Below are 17871 nucleotides of genomic sequence, written 5' to 3' on the forward strand. Positions count from 1 at the left end.
CAAATCCTTGAAATTTGAGAACTATCTTACCACTTGGGGCATTGTCTTCATTGCTCCTGATTAAGTGAGGTTTCTGTTGAGATCTGTTTGGTGCATCCAGCTAAAGCATTCATGGGCTGACATGGGGGCATCCTGGATCACCTCCCCCCCCACACACACCCCATATACACACCACATGGGATTGGCCCCAGAGCTCTAAGTATTCCTGGCAATCAGTTTTGGCATCTCCATGGGCCAAAAGAATGAGGTCACTGTCACCGATGAAGTCACCACTGAATGATTCATCTGACATCAGTTCCCCACTTGGCGTGGTCTGACATTCCCAGAGCTTCTACCAGAGCATCCAGAACCCAGGGGCCTGGATTTATTTATAGGTAGGGAAACTGAGGCCCAGAGAAGGTAAGGGACATGCTCAAGGCAACACTGCTATCAGTGTCAGAGCTGGGATCAAATTCAGCTCTCCCGGCTGAGTGCTCTCCTGTAGCTTAACCTCTTCTGATAGACTCTCCTTTCAGAATACTGGCCCTGGCAAATACTGCCTGAACAAATGGTTCTGCCAGCAAAGAATGGGGCAAGCCCTCCTCTCCTCCCCTCTGAGGAAGTCGCAGAGACCAGCTTTGAACCAAGATTTGAGCTCAAGGCACTGTATTGCCCTCCTTAACCTGCCATTCAATACATACAAAGTATCTTCCAGATTCAGTACATCTAAAGCAGCCCTCAATACAAACGCCCACAATGCAAACGCCCACATTGCAGACACAAAGGGCCAAAGGGCGGGGCCTGGAGACATGCTCAATGGGAATCTGCGGGGAACTTGAAATAATTGCTGAAGTCTTCCTGGGAGAGTGGAAATCAGATGCCAGGTTGAGTTCAGGCCTGGAGAGTGAGGAAGGGGAATGTAACAGTGAGCATTTCCCAAAGCGCGCCCCAAGTCCTTGAGCGCTGTGAGCAGCTGTGAGCCTCTGGGATAACCACTCCACCTCCGAGGTCTCAGCCCACTACCTACAACCCAGAGAGATGGTCCAGTGACCTCTGCGCTGCGTCTCAACACAGCTTTGGTTTTCGATAACGCTGAGAATCGATGAAAGGAAGAGATTTATCTCAAGCCAGCAAGCTGGGGGAGGGGGTGCAGTGTCAGCGTGGAGTGCACCCTCGCCCCAGTGCCAATGTTCCGAGCTACACTCTCGGCCAGTGAACAGGACCTGGACAGACGGGTGTTTCCTGGCTTTGCCAGACAGAGGGGCAGGGGTTGCCACCTCGATCACAGGCCAAATTTTAGAGAGTGAGGGTTCTCCGGGATTACAACTGAATACCTTCGAGGGACACTGGGGACCGAAAGGGGTCCTTGGAGAATGTCGCCTCCAGGGGGAGCACAGGTACATTTGCCCGGTCCAGAGCCGAAGGGGTCTCCCTTCTCTGGCGGTTGGTGGGGGGTGCTTCAGTGACTCAACATGCTGTAGTCCTTTAGTCACCGGTCTCATAGTAAATGATTCAAGCTCTTGCTGTGAAAGGCATGCAATGGTGGCTCGGGGACCAAACAATAAGCCTGGGGTCCTTGCTTTCCAGCTCAGGGATGCCCCTGTCACCCTTCCCCCACCACCCTGCGCGCCTTTTAAATTAAAGAAAAAAATTTAACCCTCATGGCCTTTCTTCCTGATTTCTAGTTCCGTTGTGCACTTAAGAGGCCGAAAGGATGGCTCTTGCCTTCCGGGTGGAGTTTAAATATATATGTATAATTTTGCATGACTGTTGCGTCATCGTTCAAGTCGTCGTGGTTCCCCAAGAGGCCTCCTCATCTCCTCCCAGCATCGGGGCCTGTGGACGCTTCCGGGCGCTGCGGGCACTTTCGCGAGGAGCCCTCGGCTCCTCCCGAGCGATTCCCTCTCGGCCCCCTCCCCCAGCCTCACCTTCCTCCCCCTCCCTCCTCCTCGGCTCCTCCCTCTCGCCCCTCCGCGCAGCCCTGGCGGGGAGTCGCGCTTGGGCTCGCGGGCAGGGCCGCGCGCCGGCGGCTGGCGGGGCGCGGGGCGCGGGGCGGGGGCGCGGGGCGGGCGGCCGCGCTCGGGGGAGGCGCCTGGGCCCGCCCTCCTCGGGGCCCAGCCGGGAGGGGGCCGGCCGGCGCGGGGCGGGGAGAGCCGCCTGGCCCCTCCCCTCCGCTGCCCTCCCCAAAGTTGCCGTCTCCCCCGGGGCCGGACAGTCTTATGATCCGGCGGATCCTCCTGGGGAGGCCGGGCCGGGGTGAGGGCGCGGGCGCTGAGCGGCGGGGGCACCGGGCGGGCGCGGCGACCGGGGCCGGGGCGGGGATCGGGGCAGCGACAGAGGCGGCGGCTGCTCCCCGGGCCCGCCGCCCCCTCCCCTCCGGCGAGGGGAGCCGCTGCATGGGGCCGGGGGGACGGCCCTGCTGCGCCGAGCGGCGGCGACGGCGGCGGACCCCCCAGGCGGGCTGGGGCTGAGCCCAGGGCCGGGGCAGGGGCTCCGGGGGGACCATGCCCGGAGGCCGGCCGGCCGCAGCATGGCTCACGGGCCCGGCGCGCTGATGCTCAAGTGCGTGGTGGTCGGCGACGGGGCGGTGGGCAAGACGTGCCTACTCATGAGCTATGCCAACGACGCCTTCCCGGAGGAGTACGTGCCCACCGTCTTCGACCACTACGCAGGTAAGCCATGGGAACTGCTGACTAAGGGGCCGCTCCCCGGGCCGGGAACTTTGGAGCAACTTTGGCGGAGCCCCCTCGCTGCCTCCCCTGAGCGCGCTCCCCACCCTTCCCCCGCCGCGCCCTCTGCCAGGCGGCCGGCCCCACCCCCGCGGCTTTGCCGCTGGCACCCTTTCGCCCGCGGATCCACCCCCTCCTCCTACACCCCCCTCCTCCCCAGCTCCCCGCACTCCCCAACCCCCTCGGCGCCCTGGGCCGACCTCCGTGACCTTCCCACTGCCGCCTCCCCTGTTGCCCCAAGCCCCTGGGAGAAACATTTGGAGGGCCCGGCAAGACGTGGCTATGGGACTTGGGGTGGACAGCTGGGGCCACATCACACCCCGGCCCCATGTCACTTCACAGTGAGCAGGGCGCAAGGGAAAAATGGGTGACATTTCCCGGAGAGCACCCACACGCCTCCAGCTGGGCTGGGAGAGGAGGGTCCAGGTGGGGAGTGAAATTGCCCCAGAGCCCAGGTCATTGTGAGCTTCTCTCCCCGCCCCCACTTCTGTCCTTGCAGTCAGCGTCACCGTGGGGGGCAAGCAGTACCTCCTGGGACTCTATGACACGGCGGGACAGGTGAGTGTCTTGACTCTGGCTGGCACCCCCCTCCCTTTCCCCAATTCTGTGTGGCTGCGAAGGGCCTTGGAAAATGAGGTGTCTAGGCGGGAGGGTGTGTCTGTTGGGGGCTCCCTCTGGATTAGGTCTTTATTTCTTTTATCAAGTCAGTGAATTAGGAAAACGAACAAAACCAACCAACCCAGATCAGCCCACCTATGTGAGCCCCTGGGCTGGGAAAGTTTTTGCCTGTGTGGGTCGTTCTGTGTGGCGCGCCTGGTGTGTGGGTCCCAACTCCTGTTGCAAAGTGGCAGCAACCAATCACGAAGCGCCCTTATTTTTAGTTGCAGATGACCAGGTCTCCCCCTCACAGCCTCTGTCTGGTCCCTCATTGGTGAGTGGTCTGCCTGCCCGAGGAGCCTGATTGGTGGGAAATGGCATCATCTAATATGATGGGAAGGCATTTGGTCCTGGTTATGTTTATTACAACATCATTGCACTCTGGGACTCCAGTCCCTGAAAACGTAATTTGTGGTGTTACCAGAGGACCACAGGGAAAAAAGAAAAGAAACAACAACCATCCAGCCACTCCCTGGGGTGGGTGTGGGCCAAGAAGGGTTAGAAGTTCAATTTGAATCTTGGAGGAAGAGGTCCCCCCCCCCAAGGCCAGGTGACTTTGTCGGGGTTTTCTTTGGGAGAGATTGTTCTGTAGAAAGAAAATGCAGCCTTTTGCCAGTGTTTGCAAATCAGAAGTGACCAGGCTGTGCTCCTAAAAGATTGGGTCTTCTCTTCATCTTACTGTCCCAGCTTCAACCTCTTCCCAGATCAACGTTTGCTCTGGGACTAAGATGATTGTGTGTGAAGTTTTGTAGACTACTGAGCTATGATTAGATTTGAGGACTCAGGTAGAAGTTTCCACACGTCATGCAGACTCCAATTCTGAAGGACCCAAAGGCTCATAGAGAGTGTCTTTGAGAAAAGTCCGGTAGTAGAGTTTCCTTATCTGTGAAATGGGTCTGGCGCGGTGGATCACACCTGTAATCCTAGCACTTTGGGAGGCCAAGGCAGGAGGATTGCTTGAGGTCAGGAGTTCGAGACCAGCCTGTGCAAGAGTAGAGACCCCGTCTCTACAAAAAATTTAAAAAAATTAGTTGGATGTGGTGGTGCATACCTGTAGTCCCAGGTACTTGGGAGGCTGAGGCAGGCAGCTCACTTGAGCCCAGGAGTTTGAGGTTGCTGTGAGCTATGATGATGCCACTGCACTCTAGCCTGGGCAACAGAGCGAGACCCTGTCTCAAAAACAAAACAAAACAAAACAAAACACCATCTTCCTGGGCATATATTGTATGCCAAATGCTTAACACTGAGCCTGGCACACACCATGTGTTGTTCTTTAGAGCTTGTCTACAGCTGGATTTCTGAATTGTGGTACTAGGTTAGAGTCTGGGTTGGATTCTGAAAAATGTCTTGTGGTGGAGATGCCTTGATGGCGGCCTCTGGTTTCTAAACTATTAAGTTAGAGGAACATCTGAGGGTAGAGAACTGCTGGCACTTCAAGGTGCCTGAGGCCACCCCCTTTCACCAAACTGGCCCAGGTCAGTACAATCAGTTCTCAGCTTTCTTGAGTCCCTTTTGGTTAACCTGTCCTGTACCTGTTATTTCTTCTGCCTTCATCAAAGGATGTGGGGAGCAAGAGGCAGAACTCAATCAAATAAGACCAACTTTTAAGTAGTACATTTGATAAACAAGAGATTGACATTAGTGGTTGAAAGAAGGGAGGCTTTTAAAATTGCCTCTAATTTTAACTTCTCTCACTACCTCCCCTTCTCTTATCTCCTTTTCTTGTCACCAAGATCATTTTTGACCACACTTCCTATGCAACAGGGCATATATACGTCAGAGCTTTTCTGAGCACATTCAGACCCTACTAGTATTTACTAAGTTCCTTCTACATATTAGGCCTGGGGCAGCCGCAGGCAAATGTTACCTTGCTTACTCCACAAAACAACCCTGTGAGATAAGTGGAACTCCATTTTTGCAGGTGAGGAAACAGACTCAGAGAAGCTAGGTTATTTGCCTGAGGTCACACAGCTACTTGGGGGTGTTGCTGGGATTAGGATGAGGGTCTGAATCTGCTCTAGTTAGAGGTGGTTATACACACAGGAAGCCATGGGAGTGCTGAGCTGCCAACAGGTTGATTGGATTGTTTGTATGCCCGTAGACGTACCTGGAATCTTCATAGCCATTCTCTGTATGGCTACAGAGGACTCTATAGAGGAGAGGACTTAGATCCAAAGAATCACCCGAAGTTGAACCCACTCACATGTTTCATCATAATTCCTCTTCCTGGTGGAGGATTGTGAGATGCATACCAAGCAGGATCAACATATTAGAAAGGCACAAATACTACTGCTTTTCCCAGTGGTGGGACATCAACTCTGTGGGCCAAGATATGTTTTAGGCCCCCTTGGTGTTTCTTCTAGTGTCTAAGACTTTCGTTTTTGGATCACAGTGATATTTCTTTATTCTCTCTCTCTCTTTCTCACTCTCTCTCTATTTTAGAGACAGAGTCTTGCTCTGTCACCCAGGCTAGAGTGCAGTGGCACCATCATAGGTCACTGCAGCTTCCAACTCCTGGGCTCAAGTGATCCTCCTGTCTCAGCCTCCCGAGTAACTGGGACGACAGGCATGCATCACCATGCCTGAATAATTTTTTTTATTTCTGGTAGAGACAGGGTCTCATATGTTACCCAGGCTGGTCTCAAGTGATCCTTCTGCCTTGGGCTCCCAAAGTGCTGGGATTAAAGGTGTGAGCACCATGCCTAGCCAGAATTAGTGATATTTCATCTTTCAGCATTTGAGAGTTTATTACTAATGAGAACAAGTGACAAGTACCCATCATATACTTCATGCTATGTTAAGCACCTGGGGAGTGCAAAGAATCAATTTAAGGTAGAGATGTACCATGGTTGATGCCGTGTTGCTGGCATAGGTAGAAGTGTCTGGCTCAGATGCCTGTTCATGTATGTTATATAGGAGATTCCTGTGTTGCACTTGGTCTTTAAGACCCCATGCCTCTAGAATCCATATCAGATTCATCTTACAATAATAATAATGATAATTAAATACACACTCATATACATACGCACATATGTATAGAAATTCTTAAGCCTGATGGGCAGCAGAGGAAAGCCCACAGGCTTTGGAACCAAACAGGCTTGTGCTCAGATCTCCACCTTGCTGCTCTAATTGTATGATTCTAGCTAAATTATCTACCTTCTTTGAGATCTAAGAATGTGGATAATTAGAATCTACATTGCAGGGTTGCAGCCTGATTTAAACTCTTTAACATATGTAAAAGCAGCTGATACTTCTTCATGCCTAGTAGGTCTGTAATAAATCTGACAAGAATATGGTACTTCACTATGGGTAGTTTTATGGGGAGGAGTCGGAGGTGGCAGATAACAGTTTATTATGCCTGGTGTCAATAGAAATTCCACTAGAATGCTAGATCCTAGGACCTTTTTAAAAGAGGTATGGAGCCAGCCTTGCACTTTATAATTCCCCTAGTCCCCATCATTGGACCAATGGGCCCAAGCTAAATGCTCTCTGCCATCAATACCCTGTTGTGTCAGATGGCTTTCTGTCTTTTTTTTTTTTTTTTTTTTGAGAGACACAGTCTTGCTCTGTTGTCCAGGCTAGAGTGCTGTGGCTTAGGCCTAGGTCACAGTAACCTCAAACTCCTGGGCTCAAGTGATCCTCCTGCCTCAGCCTCCCAAGTAGCTGGGACTACTGGCATGTACCACCATGCCTGGCTCATTTTTCTGTTTCTAGTAGAGATGGGGTCTTGCTCTTGCTCAGGCTGGTATCGAACTCCTGAGCTCAAGAGATCCTCCTGCCTTGGCTTCCCAGAGTGCTAGGATTACAGGTATGAGCCACTGTGCCTGGCCGGCTTTCTCTCTTAACTAGAGCCTACATCCCCACTGATGTAAGAGAAGTAGCTCAGACTTCTGTGCAGAATTTGAGAAACATACAGGGTATGTAGGATTCAGTTGGCTCTTGTTTCAGAGAGGTAAGACAGGATGAGGAAGAAGCTTATGGCACTGGAAGGCAGTTGCCTTCTGTTCAGAATGTTCGTTCATGCACGTGGGTACTCACTGTGTTTGAATAACAGCAACGGTGCCTCCCCCTGGTTGGAACCTCCAGTCTGCTTGCTCACTCTTGGCCCCCTCTTTGACCTCAGTCAAGTTCAAAGCCACAGGCATCGTTTACCCAATTTATATATTTGGGAATCTACCAGTCACAGGATGATTGTTATAGATGGCCTTTGGCCTTCTAGAGCAGGCTGCTTTCCACTTGACCTCTGCTGCTATTAGCAGAGAGAGAGAAAGAGAATGGGAGTGAGACAGTGTTGGACACCAGTCCCCATCATGTGCTCTGCCTGGGGACATCCCTCAGCAACCCCAGCACACTCACCAGCACCAGCAGAGCTGCCAAAGGGAAACCCTCCCTCTTTTGGCCAAGCCCGCAGGTGGTCCAGGAGCAGTGTGACATTTTGACTGCCAAACATTTTGGAGCAGAAGTTGACAGCGGAGCCTTCCTCCTCACTGGGGGCCTCAGTGTGTTGGTGGGGGAGGGTTGTGTTGGTGGGGGAGGGTTGGCTTCCTGCCTGGGCCTGTGTGGAGCTTCTCCTTTCTAGCCCGGCCTTCAGGACTTCAGTGCAGGCTCCACAGCAGCCAGCCCCGTGGGCTGTGCGGGGAGGGACGGGAGAGATGAGATTTTCCCTCCTGCCTCTGCACAGAGTGGAGTGAAGGGGAAGTGGGAAGAGTTCTCCTTGCGTCCAGACAAGTTGGTGGGGAGCTGCCTGGCAAGCCGCTCTCTAGCTGTGGGCTCCGGGCTGATCTCTTAATCCTTGGCAGAAAGGCAGAACTTGATACCCTGAGCAGGGCAGGAGTGAAGCCCAGTTTATCCAGGTCCCAGAATATCCACTCAGGAGGATATGTGCTGGGGGTGGGTTTGGGATCCCTAGAGTTCCAGATTTAGCCACTGTCTCAGTGTGTGGAAGTCCATGTGTATGCTTCGGGGTGTACTGTTGCTATGCCAGTAGCTTAAACATACAAGTTCAGGGATGCATCCATGACAGCTACAAATATCCTTTACTTCGGTGTCCCCTGGGGTTTCCTTTTCAATGACAAGTGACATTTGTTTCACACTTGACATAACCCAGCAGCTGTGGCTGCCCTGCAAGCTGTCTGGGTGCCGGGGAGGCACTTCCCCTACAGAAGGGAATCTCCACCGGAGGCAGCGTCAGTCAGCATGCCCTCCCATGGCGCGCCTGCTGCCTTTCATGGGGCAGCACCCAAGGGCCCAGTAAGACAGGAAAGGGGAAGGGCAAAGGGTGGGGTATTGCCACTCAGCTTCAGGCAGGGCATCCTTGCAACACCCTTCCAGGTGGGCTTTTCCCAGATAAGGAAATTAGGAGTGAGTAGGCTTGTGGGAACCAGGCATGTGACTAGGAAAAAGGTTTTCCTGCTTTGGAGAGAGCTTGCAGGGAACATCAGTAGGCTTAGGACAGGGGTCCCCAAACTATGGTGAGTTGTATAATTATTTCATCATATATATGACACTGTAATAATAATAGAAATGAAGTGCACAATAAATGTAATGCGCTTGAATCATCCTGAAACCATCTTCCCCCTCCCCGGTCTGCGGAAAAATCGTCTTCAATGAAAACAGTTCCTGATGCCAAAAAGGTTTGGGACCGCCGGCTTAGGAAATGCCCACTGGCAACACCAGGCTCCAGGTCCTTGCAGCGCCATGCTCTATCCCTGAGGCGCCCAGTGAGTGGAGTCTGGGAGGAGCCACGGGGTTCCTTCCAGACGTGAGCTGCAACAGGTGAGGTGCTGGCGCTAAGCATCCTGGTTTCCCTTAGTAACCCACTGTAGATTTGTCATCTGTGCGTTTTGCTAACCTTTTTAGGAGCTATTTATATCTGCAGTCTGCGCCTCGCCACATGGGAATGCTGGTTTCCTCCTCCATGTTGGAAAGGTGCGCGGCCTTTGTTGACTCCAGAGCCTTTGCTGTCACCGAATGCCCTGTGTTCCCTGCTTCGGACGCGGACGCTGGTGCGGGTGTGGGTTGTGCAGGCAGGGACCTTGGGGAGGGCAGTCCCTGTGGCTCTCACTGGTCTCCGCTTGTGCCTCACCTCTCCTGGCCCCTGATGCGTGTGTCTTCTCCACTTCCATCGTGATTCTCCTGAGGTTTGGTGACATTTCCACTCCTTGAACCAAAGCTTTCCCACAGGTGGATGAGGCACGAGTGTCACAGGTGTGCGGAGAGGCCGTCCTCTGAGCTCTGGGAGCCTGGGGCAGTGGCCGGCCTCAAGGGTGCCCAGCGTCTGTGGTCGCTTGCTGTGGGTGCCGTGGGATGAAAAGGGTGAGAAGCGCTGCTTTAAACCCCATGGGTCAGAGGTCTTCTGGAGGATCGGGCTTTTGTGGTTTTGTTGTGGAATTTGGGGTTTCCAGAGACGAGATCTAATGGTATTAAAACAAAACGAACACAGCAGCTCTCCACGGGGGTGTCAGTTTCCAGCGAGGGCACGTGTGTTGGCAGCAGAGGGTACTACCACGAGGCCTCAGACACGGAGCAGCGGCACTGCAGGGGGAGGGAGTGGAAGCAGTTACAGAGAGACAAAACAGAAGCCCACCCCTTCCTTTCGGCTTTTAACAATTAATATTCCTGACCCTCAGCTGAATTTCCCCTCACCCTGAGGGGCCCTAAATTGGCGTGCTTGGGGCAGAGAGCCAGGTTCTTTGCCCTCAGCAGTTTGCTGTTCCTCTTTTAGTTTCTGGCCGTAGCTGCGTTTCGTGCAGGGGGGCTGGGCTGTCCAAGCTCTCAGGGGTCCCCCAGCTCCCCGGGTAGAGGTGTCTTGCACCCACTACCAGCACCTCCTGGGCCGGTTCTTACTCTGTACGAAAGAAGGTTATCTGTCGTTCTTTACCGCATTTCCGGTGCCCAGCCCAGTGCCTGCTGCATGGTAGGCACGCAACAAATATGTCTGCAAATGAATTGATGCTAATTTGGCTGTCAGTTCATTTCTGCTAAAAGGTTAACCAAAGTCTAAGGTGATAGCTGCTAAGTAACAGCTTCAGGCACAACCCCTTGCCCAGAAAAGCTTTGTTAATACAGTCAAAGTCTCCAGGGTTCCGAGGAGTAACAGGCATGCTGGTATGGGTCAGATCACCACTTTTGTCCCTGTACAAGACCAGGGGGATTCGCGGTCACCAGTGGGCCTGTCCCCTAACACTGTCACTCCGGCTCAGGCCTTTGCATCTTTCCTGAGACTGCTTGCTCCCAGGCCTGAGAAGGAGGCAGTTTGGCAATGGAAAGAGTGTGGATTTCAGATTCTCCAGATGAACTTTGAACCCTAGCTCTGCCTCTTTGTAGCTGTAAGACTACCAGACAGCCAGCTCACCTCTGTGAGTCCCTCTTTCTTTTGTGTAAAATGGGGAGATATTTTGACATTGAAGGATCGCCGTAAGGACTAGAGGTTATGTATCTAGTTGCCCTGTATGGGCTGGTGCTCAATCAGCGGTAGCCAGAAGCAGGCGCAGGCCAGCCCTGGAGGGCTCCACACGGTCTCCATTCAGCTGGTGTTGATTCGGTGCCTGCTCTGGGTTCAGACCTTTTGTGGGAGAAGACAGGGGGATCAGACCACAGAAAGGTTCACTACCCAACTGGGAAGTTCATCGTGTGAAATTGAGTGCTGCAGGGTTTCAAAGAGGAAGAGGTGGCAGGGAGGAGCTTTTCGGAAGATCTGGGTTTGCAGGAAGAGATGGGAGGCAGTAGAGTAGGATTGCCAGGGTCCAACCCCAGCTCTGCCACTTCCCAGCAAGGGGCTTGACCTCCTAAAACCTCCTTTCCTTATCTGTAAAATGGGGATTATGATAGTACCTTCTTGTAGGGTTGTTAGATCAAATCAGAATTTCTCAGCTCCCGAACAACCTAGGGCTCAGGTTGTCCCTTCTAGCTTGAGCGGTCCCACCTCTGTCACTTATCCGTGGCTCCCCCCCACCCAGCACATTTTCTCTGTGTGCTATGAAGCGAAGGTTCGGGAAGCATGGGACTAAATGAGGTCATGCAGGCAGAGGGGTGCAGAAAGCTCATATGCTGGGTGGGAAGGGCAGGCATGGGGGTGGCCCAAATGTGTCTTTTCATGGCCCCCAGATCCCTGCTATCAGTGTCAACATGTGCAGTAGGGTTGCTAACTAAATTATGGAGTTTTTCACCCAGTGACTGACAACTTAGTAATTACAGAGATATTAATCTGGTGCCCTGTTGCTTGTTGATTTTAATAGAAAGAAAAGAAAGTGGGGGAAGGGGCCTTTACTGCTGTCACTATTTCTTTTCAAATTGAGGAATAGTGAACCAGCCATCTCTCCAGATTCCCGGACTTGCCAGCTCAGGGTAGACTTTGGGGCTTAAGAGTGACACACTCATCATCAAATGGCATTTTTACAGAGTGCAGAGCATGCTGCATCTGGTACCTGCTTGAGGCCTCGCAGCTGCTCTGTGAGTAAAGGAAGTTTTTGTAGGTTGGGGAGGTTAAATGACTTGCTCCAGGCCACACACTTGGTATAAGGCAAAGCCAAGATTACTGGGCAGGCTGTCTGACTCCAAGTCCTGGTTCTTGATGTTAAATTACTCGTGCTAGTCAGCTTGACCATGTGAAATGCCCCCTTTACTTTGCATATATTCTATTGTTGAATATTTCACATGAAAAGTACATTCTAAGCATATTGCTTTTCTAGATAAAAGAGTTGGTGGAGCAGTGTCTATAGATGGAACATGTAAGGGCTGCTGCTAAATGGCTCCTGTAATAAAAGCTTTTGCACCCCCTCCCTGAAGTTGAGGGTGTTTTGTCATTTTGTCCATAAATCACCATGCATGCCTGGGGTGGTGCTGGTGGCCACGTTGCTGATCAATGTATGGAAGAAGCTCATGCCATTTGCCTAATGCTCTGGCCTCTTGTCAGGAGGGAGGGATGGGGAAATGTCCCATGTTGAAGCTTAGGCAGACTTTCCTCAAGCCAGGGAGGCAGTGTCCCCTCTCTGCCCCTTTGGGCTCTATCTGCTCTATTTTGCCTGCCAGCCTCGGACTTGACATCAGCTTGCTGTTTGGGATGCTGCCAGGCATGGCAGCTTCAGCCTGTGAATGACAGGTGTCTTTTCTGTCCCACGGGGGCTAACCCAGACTTTTCTCCTCTTAAGAGTTTCTTTATTTAGGGGAAAACTGGCTCTTCAAATCTGTTTGTCCCTCTTTCATCTGAATATTACCTGAACATACCCAAAAACCTCTTTGCCTTGTTCAGCTTCCCAGGCCATCCCCATTGCCACCACACTTGCGGGGGCTTCCTCCTTCCTGGGCTGCTTCCTGTGGTCACAGTCAGGACTTGATGAGAGCATTCAGCCAGCCAGCAAGCAAATACTGCCTGCACACCAGATCTGGGCCAGGCCTGTGCCAGGGCAGGGGTCACGAGATAGGTCAGGCACAGGCCTTGCCCGAGGCACCCACAGTGCAGCGGAGGGTTGGTCCACCATGATTGGTGGGAGGGGAGCCAGGTTCTGTTTGCCAGGGACACAGAAGAGGCCGGGTTTGTCCTTCCAAGGAGATGAAGTGCTAATAAGAGCTAAATTGAGCAAGGGCTTCTCCAAGTTGCTTTTTAGGTGGAGAAAGTGCTCAGATCGGATTCTTACATATACTTGATCCTCAACAAGGGTTTGAATAATGGTATCGGTTCTCAAAGTGTGGTCTTCGGACCAACATGCATCTCCTGAGAACTTGGCAGAAATCCAAGTGCTTAGGCTCTACCCTAGATCCTGTGAATCAGAAACTAAGAAAACTCTGTTAAAAAGCCCTTCAGGTGATTCAGGTGCAGACTAAAATGCCAGAGTCACTGAGCTACTGACTCCTTGTGTCCTTATGTACCTTCTCTTACTTAGCAAGCCACCTTCACCCCCACGCCCCGCCACACTCATGCACCCCCACCTCACACACTCCCTGTACTCCCCGGAGTACAGAGAACATGATTGATTCATTTTTAACACCCCACCCCACCAAACACACCCCCGTACACCGTCATTCCTAGTTCTTCACACATGGTTGGGACTCTCCATAGTTGTTGCAGTGAATTGAATCATTCAGCCACTGGCGCTGCCCACCCAGCTTGCCTGGTGGAGCTGGGCCAAAGCACTGTTGGGAGAAAGTGGAAGTGGAATTTCATAAGGCACCCTTGGCTCTGGTAGAGTGCTGTCTAGCCTAGGCTGTGCACCCAGTAGGCTCCTTGGGTGTTCCTTGGTGGGGCCTAAGTGCCAAGCCATTTCTTCTCCCTCACAGCCAGACAGAGAGGAGACCTGGACTGGGGTCTCTTCACCATGACTGAGGGCACCACTCCAGGTGTGACACACCCTGACCCTGAGAAGTATGGCAGCTTGGTTTGTGCCAGATTAGTTCCAAAGCCTCAGATGGGCAGTGACACCCTTTTTGTATGAACACTCCCCAGGCAGGTCACGAGGCGTGGCTGGAGGGAGAGGAAGGGCTGTGTCACTCAAACAGCCATCTCGGGCAGTAATTACTCCTTCTCCAGCTGACCTCAGCTTTCTTTGCTAGCCTCCTCCTCTTCTCCATCCTCCTCCCCCTCCTCCTCCATTACATTTTTTCTTTTTTTCCAAACTTATTGCTGTCTAGAAAAACCATCTTAAAAAAATGGCATCATAGTTGGGATTATAAATGAGTTGGCTCAAAGTATGCCCCCTCTAAGAGCTGCCACTGAGAGAGAGAACATTTAATTCTGACCATCCAGTTCAATTAAAATTCCATTTACTCCAGCTTAATTTTCAAAGGGCTGTCTTCCCCATAAGCTGATTCAGAGTTCAGCTTATTGCCCAAAGGTGTTTCTAGTGGCCTCTCTGGCCCTGGAGGGATGGGAAGGGGACTCTGGGGCTTTTTGATGTAGGTGGGAGCTTCTCTTCCTCCAGGCGGTAGAAAGTGAGAAGTCCTTCTGAGGCTGGGGACACCCTGGGAGGCTGAGTCCCTCCTTTTGGCTGCAACCCAGCCTTTGGTTTTATTCATGTGTAAATCTTCTCTCCCCATACCAGTGGATTGTAAGCCTCCCTCCCTTCAGTAGGGACTGCATGTGGCACATGGCACTTGGTACAAGGCTTGGGGGCCCCATAGGAACTAGGTGTGTGTTAGATTTAGGGAGGCTATTGGCAGGATTATTATGGAAAGAACCTTTCCCATGACTCTACATCACCTCCGTATTGGCTCTCTTATCAGCTCCTTTGAAAGGGGATTCTGACTTGTCTACACATTATTGAGGGGCTTTAAAATTAAGTTATAGATGGTGGTTTTAATGAATTGCCCATTTAAGTACAATGGGACTCACTTCTTAACTCAGGGAGCTCATTAGCAGAAAGGCTGCCAGGTCTATTCGGATAAAATATTGGTTGTGGGAATGTTCTGTTCTCCATCCAGCAGGGCTGGAGCCGGAGGATCCTTCACTGAGCTTCCTGTCAGGTATGCCTCCAGAGGGACACAGGGAGGGGCTGACTCACACAGCTCGGCCTTGACAGGGAGGGAGACCTCAATGTCTCCTGCCTCCTGTTGCCCGAATAGGACAGTATGGAAGTCTCAGTGTCCAAACAAGCTGGTGTTATGAAGAAAGTAATTACTCAGAGAAATTCCGGGTCAATCAAACTGCTTGACATGTAAGTTTCATTTTCTTTCCTTTCTTTATTGGAATATAATTCACAGAACAATTTCATCACACCCAAAAGAAACCCCACACCCACTAGCAGTCACTCCCCATTTCCCTCTCCTCTACCCCCTGGCAACCACTAATCAATTTACTTTCTGTTTCTATGGATTTGCCATTCTGGACATTTCATATAAATGGAACCATGTAATATTTGTCCTTTTCTGTCTGGCTGTTTTCACTTAGCGTAATGTTGTCCAAGGTTCACCCATGTTGTAGAATGTATCAATATTTTATTGCTTTTTATGGCTGAATAATCCTTTCCTTTTTATTCCTTTTTGTCAGTCTTGCTTACATGGCCACCCACTCCCACCCCAACCATTTCCGAGGTTTCAGGCAGAAAGTCAAGTTCTGCTGGACACTCACTCCCAGTGTGGACTTCATCCCTGCCCCAGGTAGAGGTGGGGAGGTGTCCCCACTACGGTTCAGTATTCTTATTCTCTCAGTGCCTCTTTTCACATTTTCTCCCATCTCTATCCACCTCTGATATTTTTTGTTCATCAAATATATGAGTATCCATTAAACGGAAGTGAGGAGAGGAACACAGAGATCCATCAGATAGGGTTCTCTTCCTATAGGGGTTTAGAGTCCAGTAGGAAGAGAAGATGTATACAGCTGGCCAAAATGCAAGTAGAAAATTGGACACGTATGAAAATAGTAAAGCATGAGAAGTGTCCCAAAGGTGCCCGACTACCTGGCTACTTGGCTAGAGTCTGCCAGATTGGCAGGGTCTTGGTGGGGCCACCTAGACTCAGAAATGGTTTTATTGGAGTGTTTCTGATCATCAGGACCCTGAGTCTCATTTATGTTAACTCCAAAGAGATCAGACTATAAATGAGGTTGCCAATGAATTAATCTTCCATGTGGTCCTGGTGAAAAAATGGACATAAAAAGAAAACCAATAGCTCATGAAGGGAGAAAAGCAAATAGCTAATGGAAATATACTATGCAAAGACATGTAAAACAAAACTTTTTTTTTCACCGATCAAATTGGATAAGATGGGAAAAATTGATACCTTGAAGATAAGAAAGTGGACATTCTATGGGCTATTTTTGGGAATAAAAACTGACACAGCTAGTTGGAGCTTAATTTGGCAAAGATCCTTGAATTTGCAGTGATCTGTTTCTATGAATGTATACCTGGAAAACGTTCAGGGTTCACAGAGATTTACATAAAGTAATATTCTTCACAGTGTTGTTTATAATACTGATAAATTATAAACACATTGAAGCATAGTAAAAAGACTTGTTAAATCATAGAATGATATATATTAGAGTAATAGCCATTAAAAACTGTGCTTTCAACAAATATTTAAGGAAATGTGAAAAGGCTAATGATGTGTTAAGTGTGAAAAAGCAGGAATCAAAACTATATATGTAGCATGATTAAAACTTTGAAGAAAATGCATGAGTATATAACATGCAGGGGAAAAATTGGAACAAAATAGTCAAAATGTTAAAGGGGTTGGCTCTAGGTGATATTGAATAATTTCAGAAATTTACTTCTTTATACTTTATTGTTTTTCCCAATTTAAAAAAGTGATTTTATTTTTTATTAATATCAAAGTTATATATATATCAGATGGTTTAAAGAGTCTGCAATTCTGGAAGGACCTGTTATGAGGAAACAAAAGATCCCTATCCACTTCCCCCAGAGAAAGGACATTTCCCACTCCCCTGAGGTAACCACTTTCAGCTCTTAGCTGTTTATTTTAATAACAGGTACTCTCTATTGACTTCACACCATGAATAATGAGGCTTTAGCTCTTTCAAACATACCTTCCACTTCCCATCCCCCCTTTCCCAGTAGCTATATTGCAATTTCAGTTTGACCAATGAGCAATGTTTATATTTTTGTGACTATGTTGTCACAACTGAGCCACATGGCATACTATGATTATTTTTTCCTTCTTGTACAGCAACACTTTTTGTTTCTCCGGAGTTAATGATTATCTTCTTTCTTCCCTTGCTTAGTTTTCACTGCTTGTCTTAACTATTTGACTCTAAACTTGCCCTCCATGCAATTAGACTTATCAACTGACATTCTGACATTCTGTCTGTTTCTTCTTTTGAGCCATTTCTTCTGAGCCTTTTAACCTACTCCCACCTGTGCTGGTGCCTCTTGCCTGATGCTCAGCTATTATCCTGGGGCTTCCCTTCATCTTTGTTAGGATTCTCTTTGCTTTTATCTCTTGTATTAGATCCTCGTTTTCAGGACTCATGTCTTCTTGATTTATATCCTCACTTTGGTGGAATGTATATTTTATTAGTTTCCTGAGAAAAAATTCATTGTAGGCAACTTCTTTGACACCTAGTATATTGGAAAATGTTTCCTTCATTTCCTTCATACCTGATTGATAATTTGAAAATATATTTTTTTCCTTCATAATTGTGAAGGCATTGTTCCATTGTCTTTCGTCTCCTGTTTACACTGTCTAGCAGTCCTCTGCCAACTCAATCCTGGATCCGTTGTCAGGAACCTGTTTTTCCTTTGTGGAAGCTTAGAATCTGCCATTTCACCCTCCTGAGATTTCACAACCACAGGCTTTGGGGTAGGGTCTCATTGGCTACTATAGGCCTTTCAGTCTGGAAACTCATGTCTTTCAGTTCTGAGAAATTTTCTTGGTTTATTTCTTTGATTTCTTCAGTTCCAGTCAGTCTCTTCTGTTACTGTGGAACTTCTAGTGTTTAGATGTGGGAGTTCCTGGAGTGGTCCCCCACTTTTCTTATATTTGTGCTCTCTCTCTTTTTTCTCTATATCGGAGAAATTTCCTCAAGTTTATGATCTCTTACTTCTATTCCTTTTTTGAA

The 17871-nt window shown here is 49.9% G+C and overlaps 1 protein-coding gene across 1 annotated transcript in view; it reads left to right on the plus strand.

Moving 5' to 3' along the window:
* Positions 1-1932: 1932 nt before the first annotated feature.
* Positions 1933-17871, plus strand: part of RHOQ (ras homolog family member Q) — a 45437-nt gene continuing 29498 nt past the window's right edge. The window contains exons 1-2 of the mRNA XM_012755841.3: positions 1933-2651; positions 3208-3266. Coding sequence (XP_012611295.2) covers positions 2510-2651; positions 3208-3266 — 201 coding nt within the window. The 5' untranslated portion in view covers positions 1933-2509. The remainder of the gene's footprint in view (positions 2652-3207; positions 3267-17871) is intronic.

Source organism: Microcebus murinus, chromosome 3 (assembly GCF_040939455.1).
Source record: "Microcebus murinus isolate Inina chromosome 3, M.murinus_Inina_mat1.0, whole genome shotgun sequence".
In the NCBI taxonomy this organism is placed as follows: Eukaryota; Metazoa; Chordata; class Mammalia; order Primates; family Cheirogaleidae; genus Microcebus; species Microcebus murinus.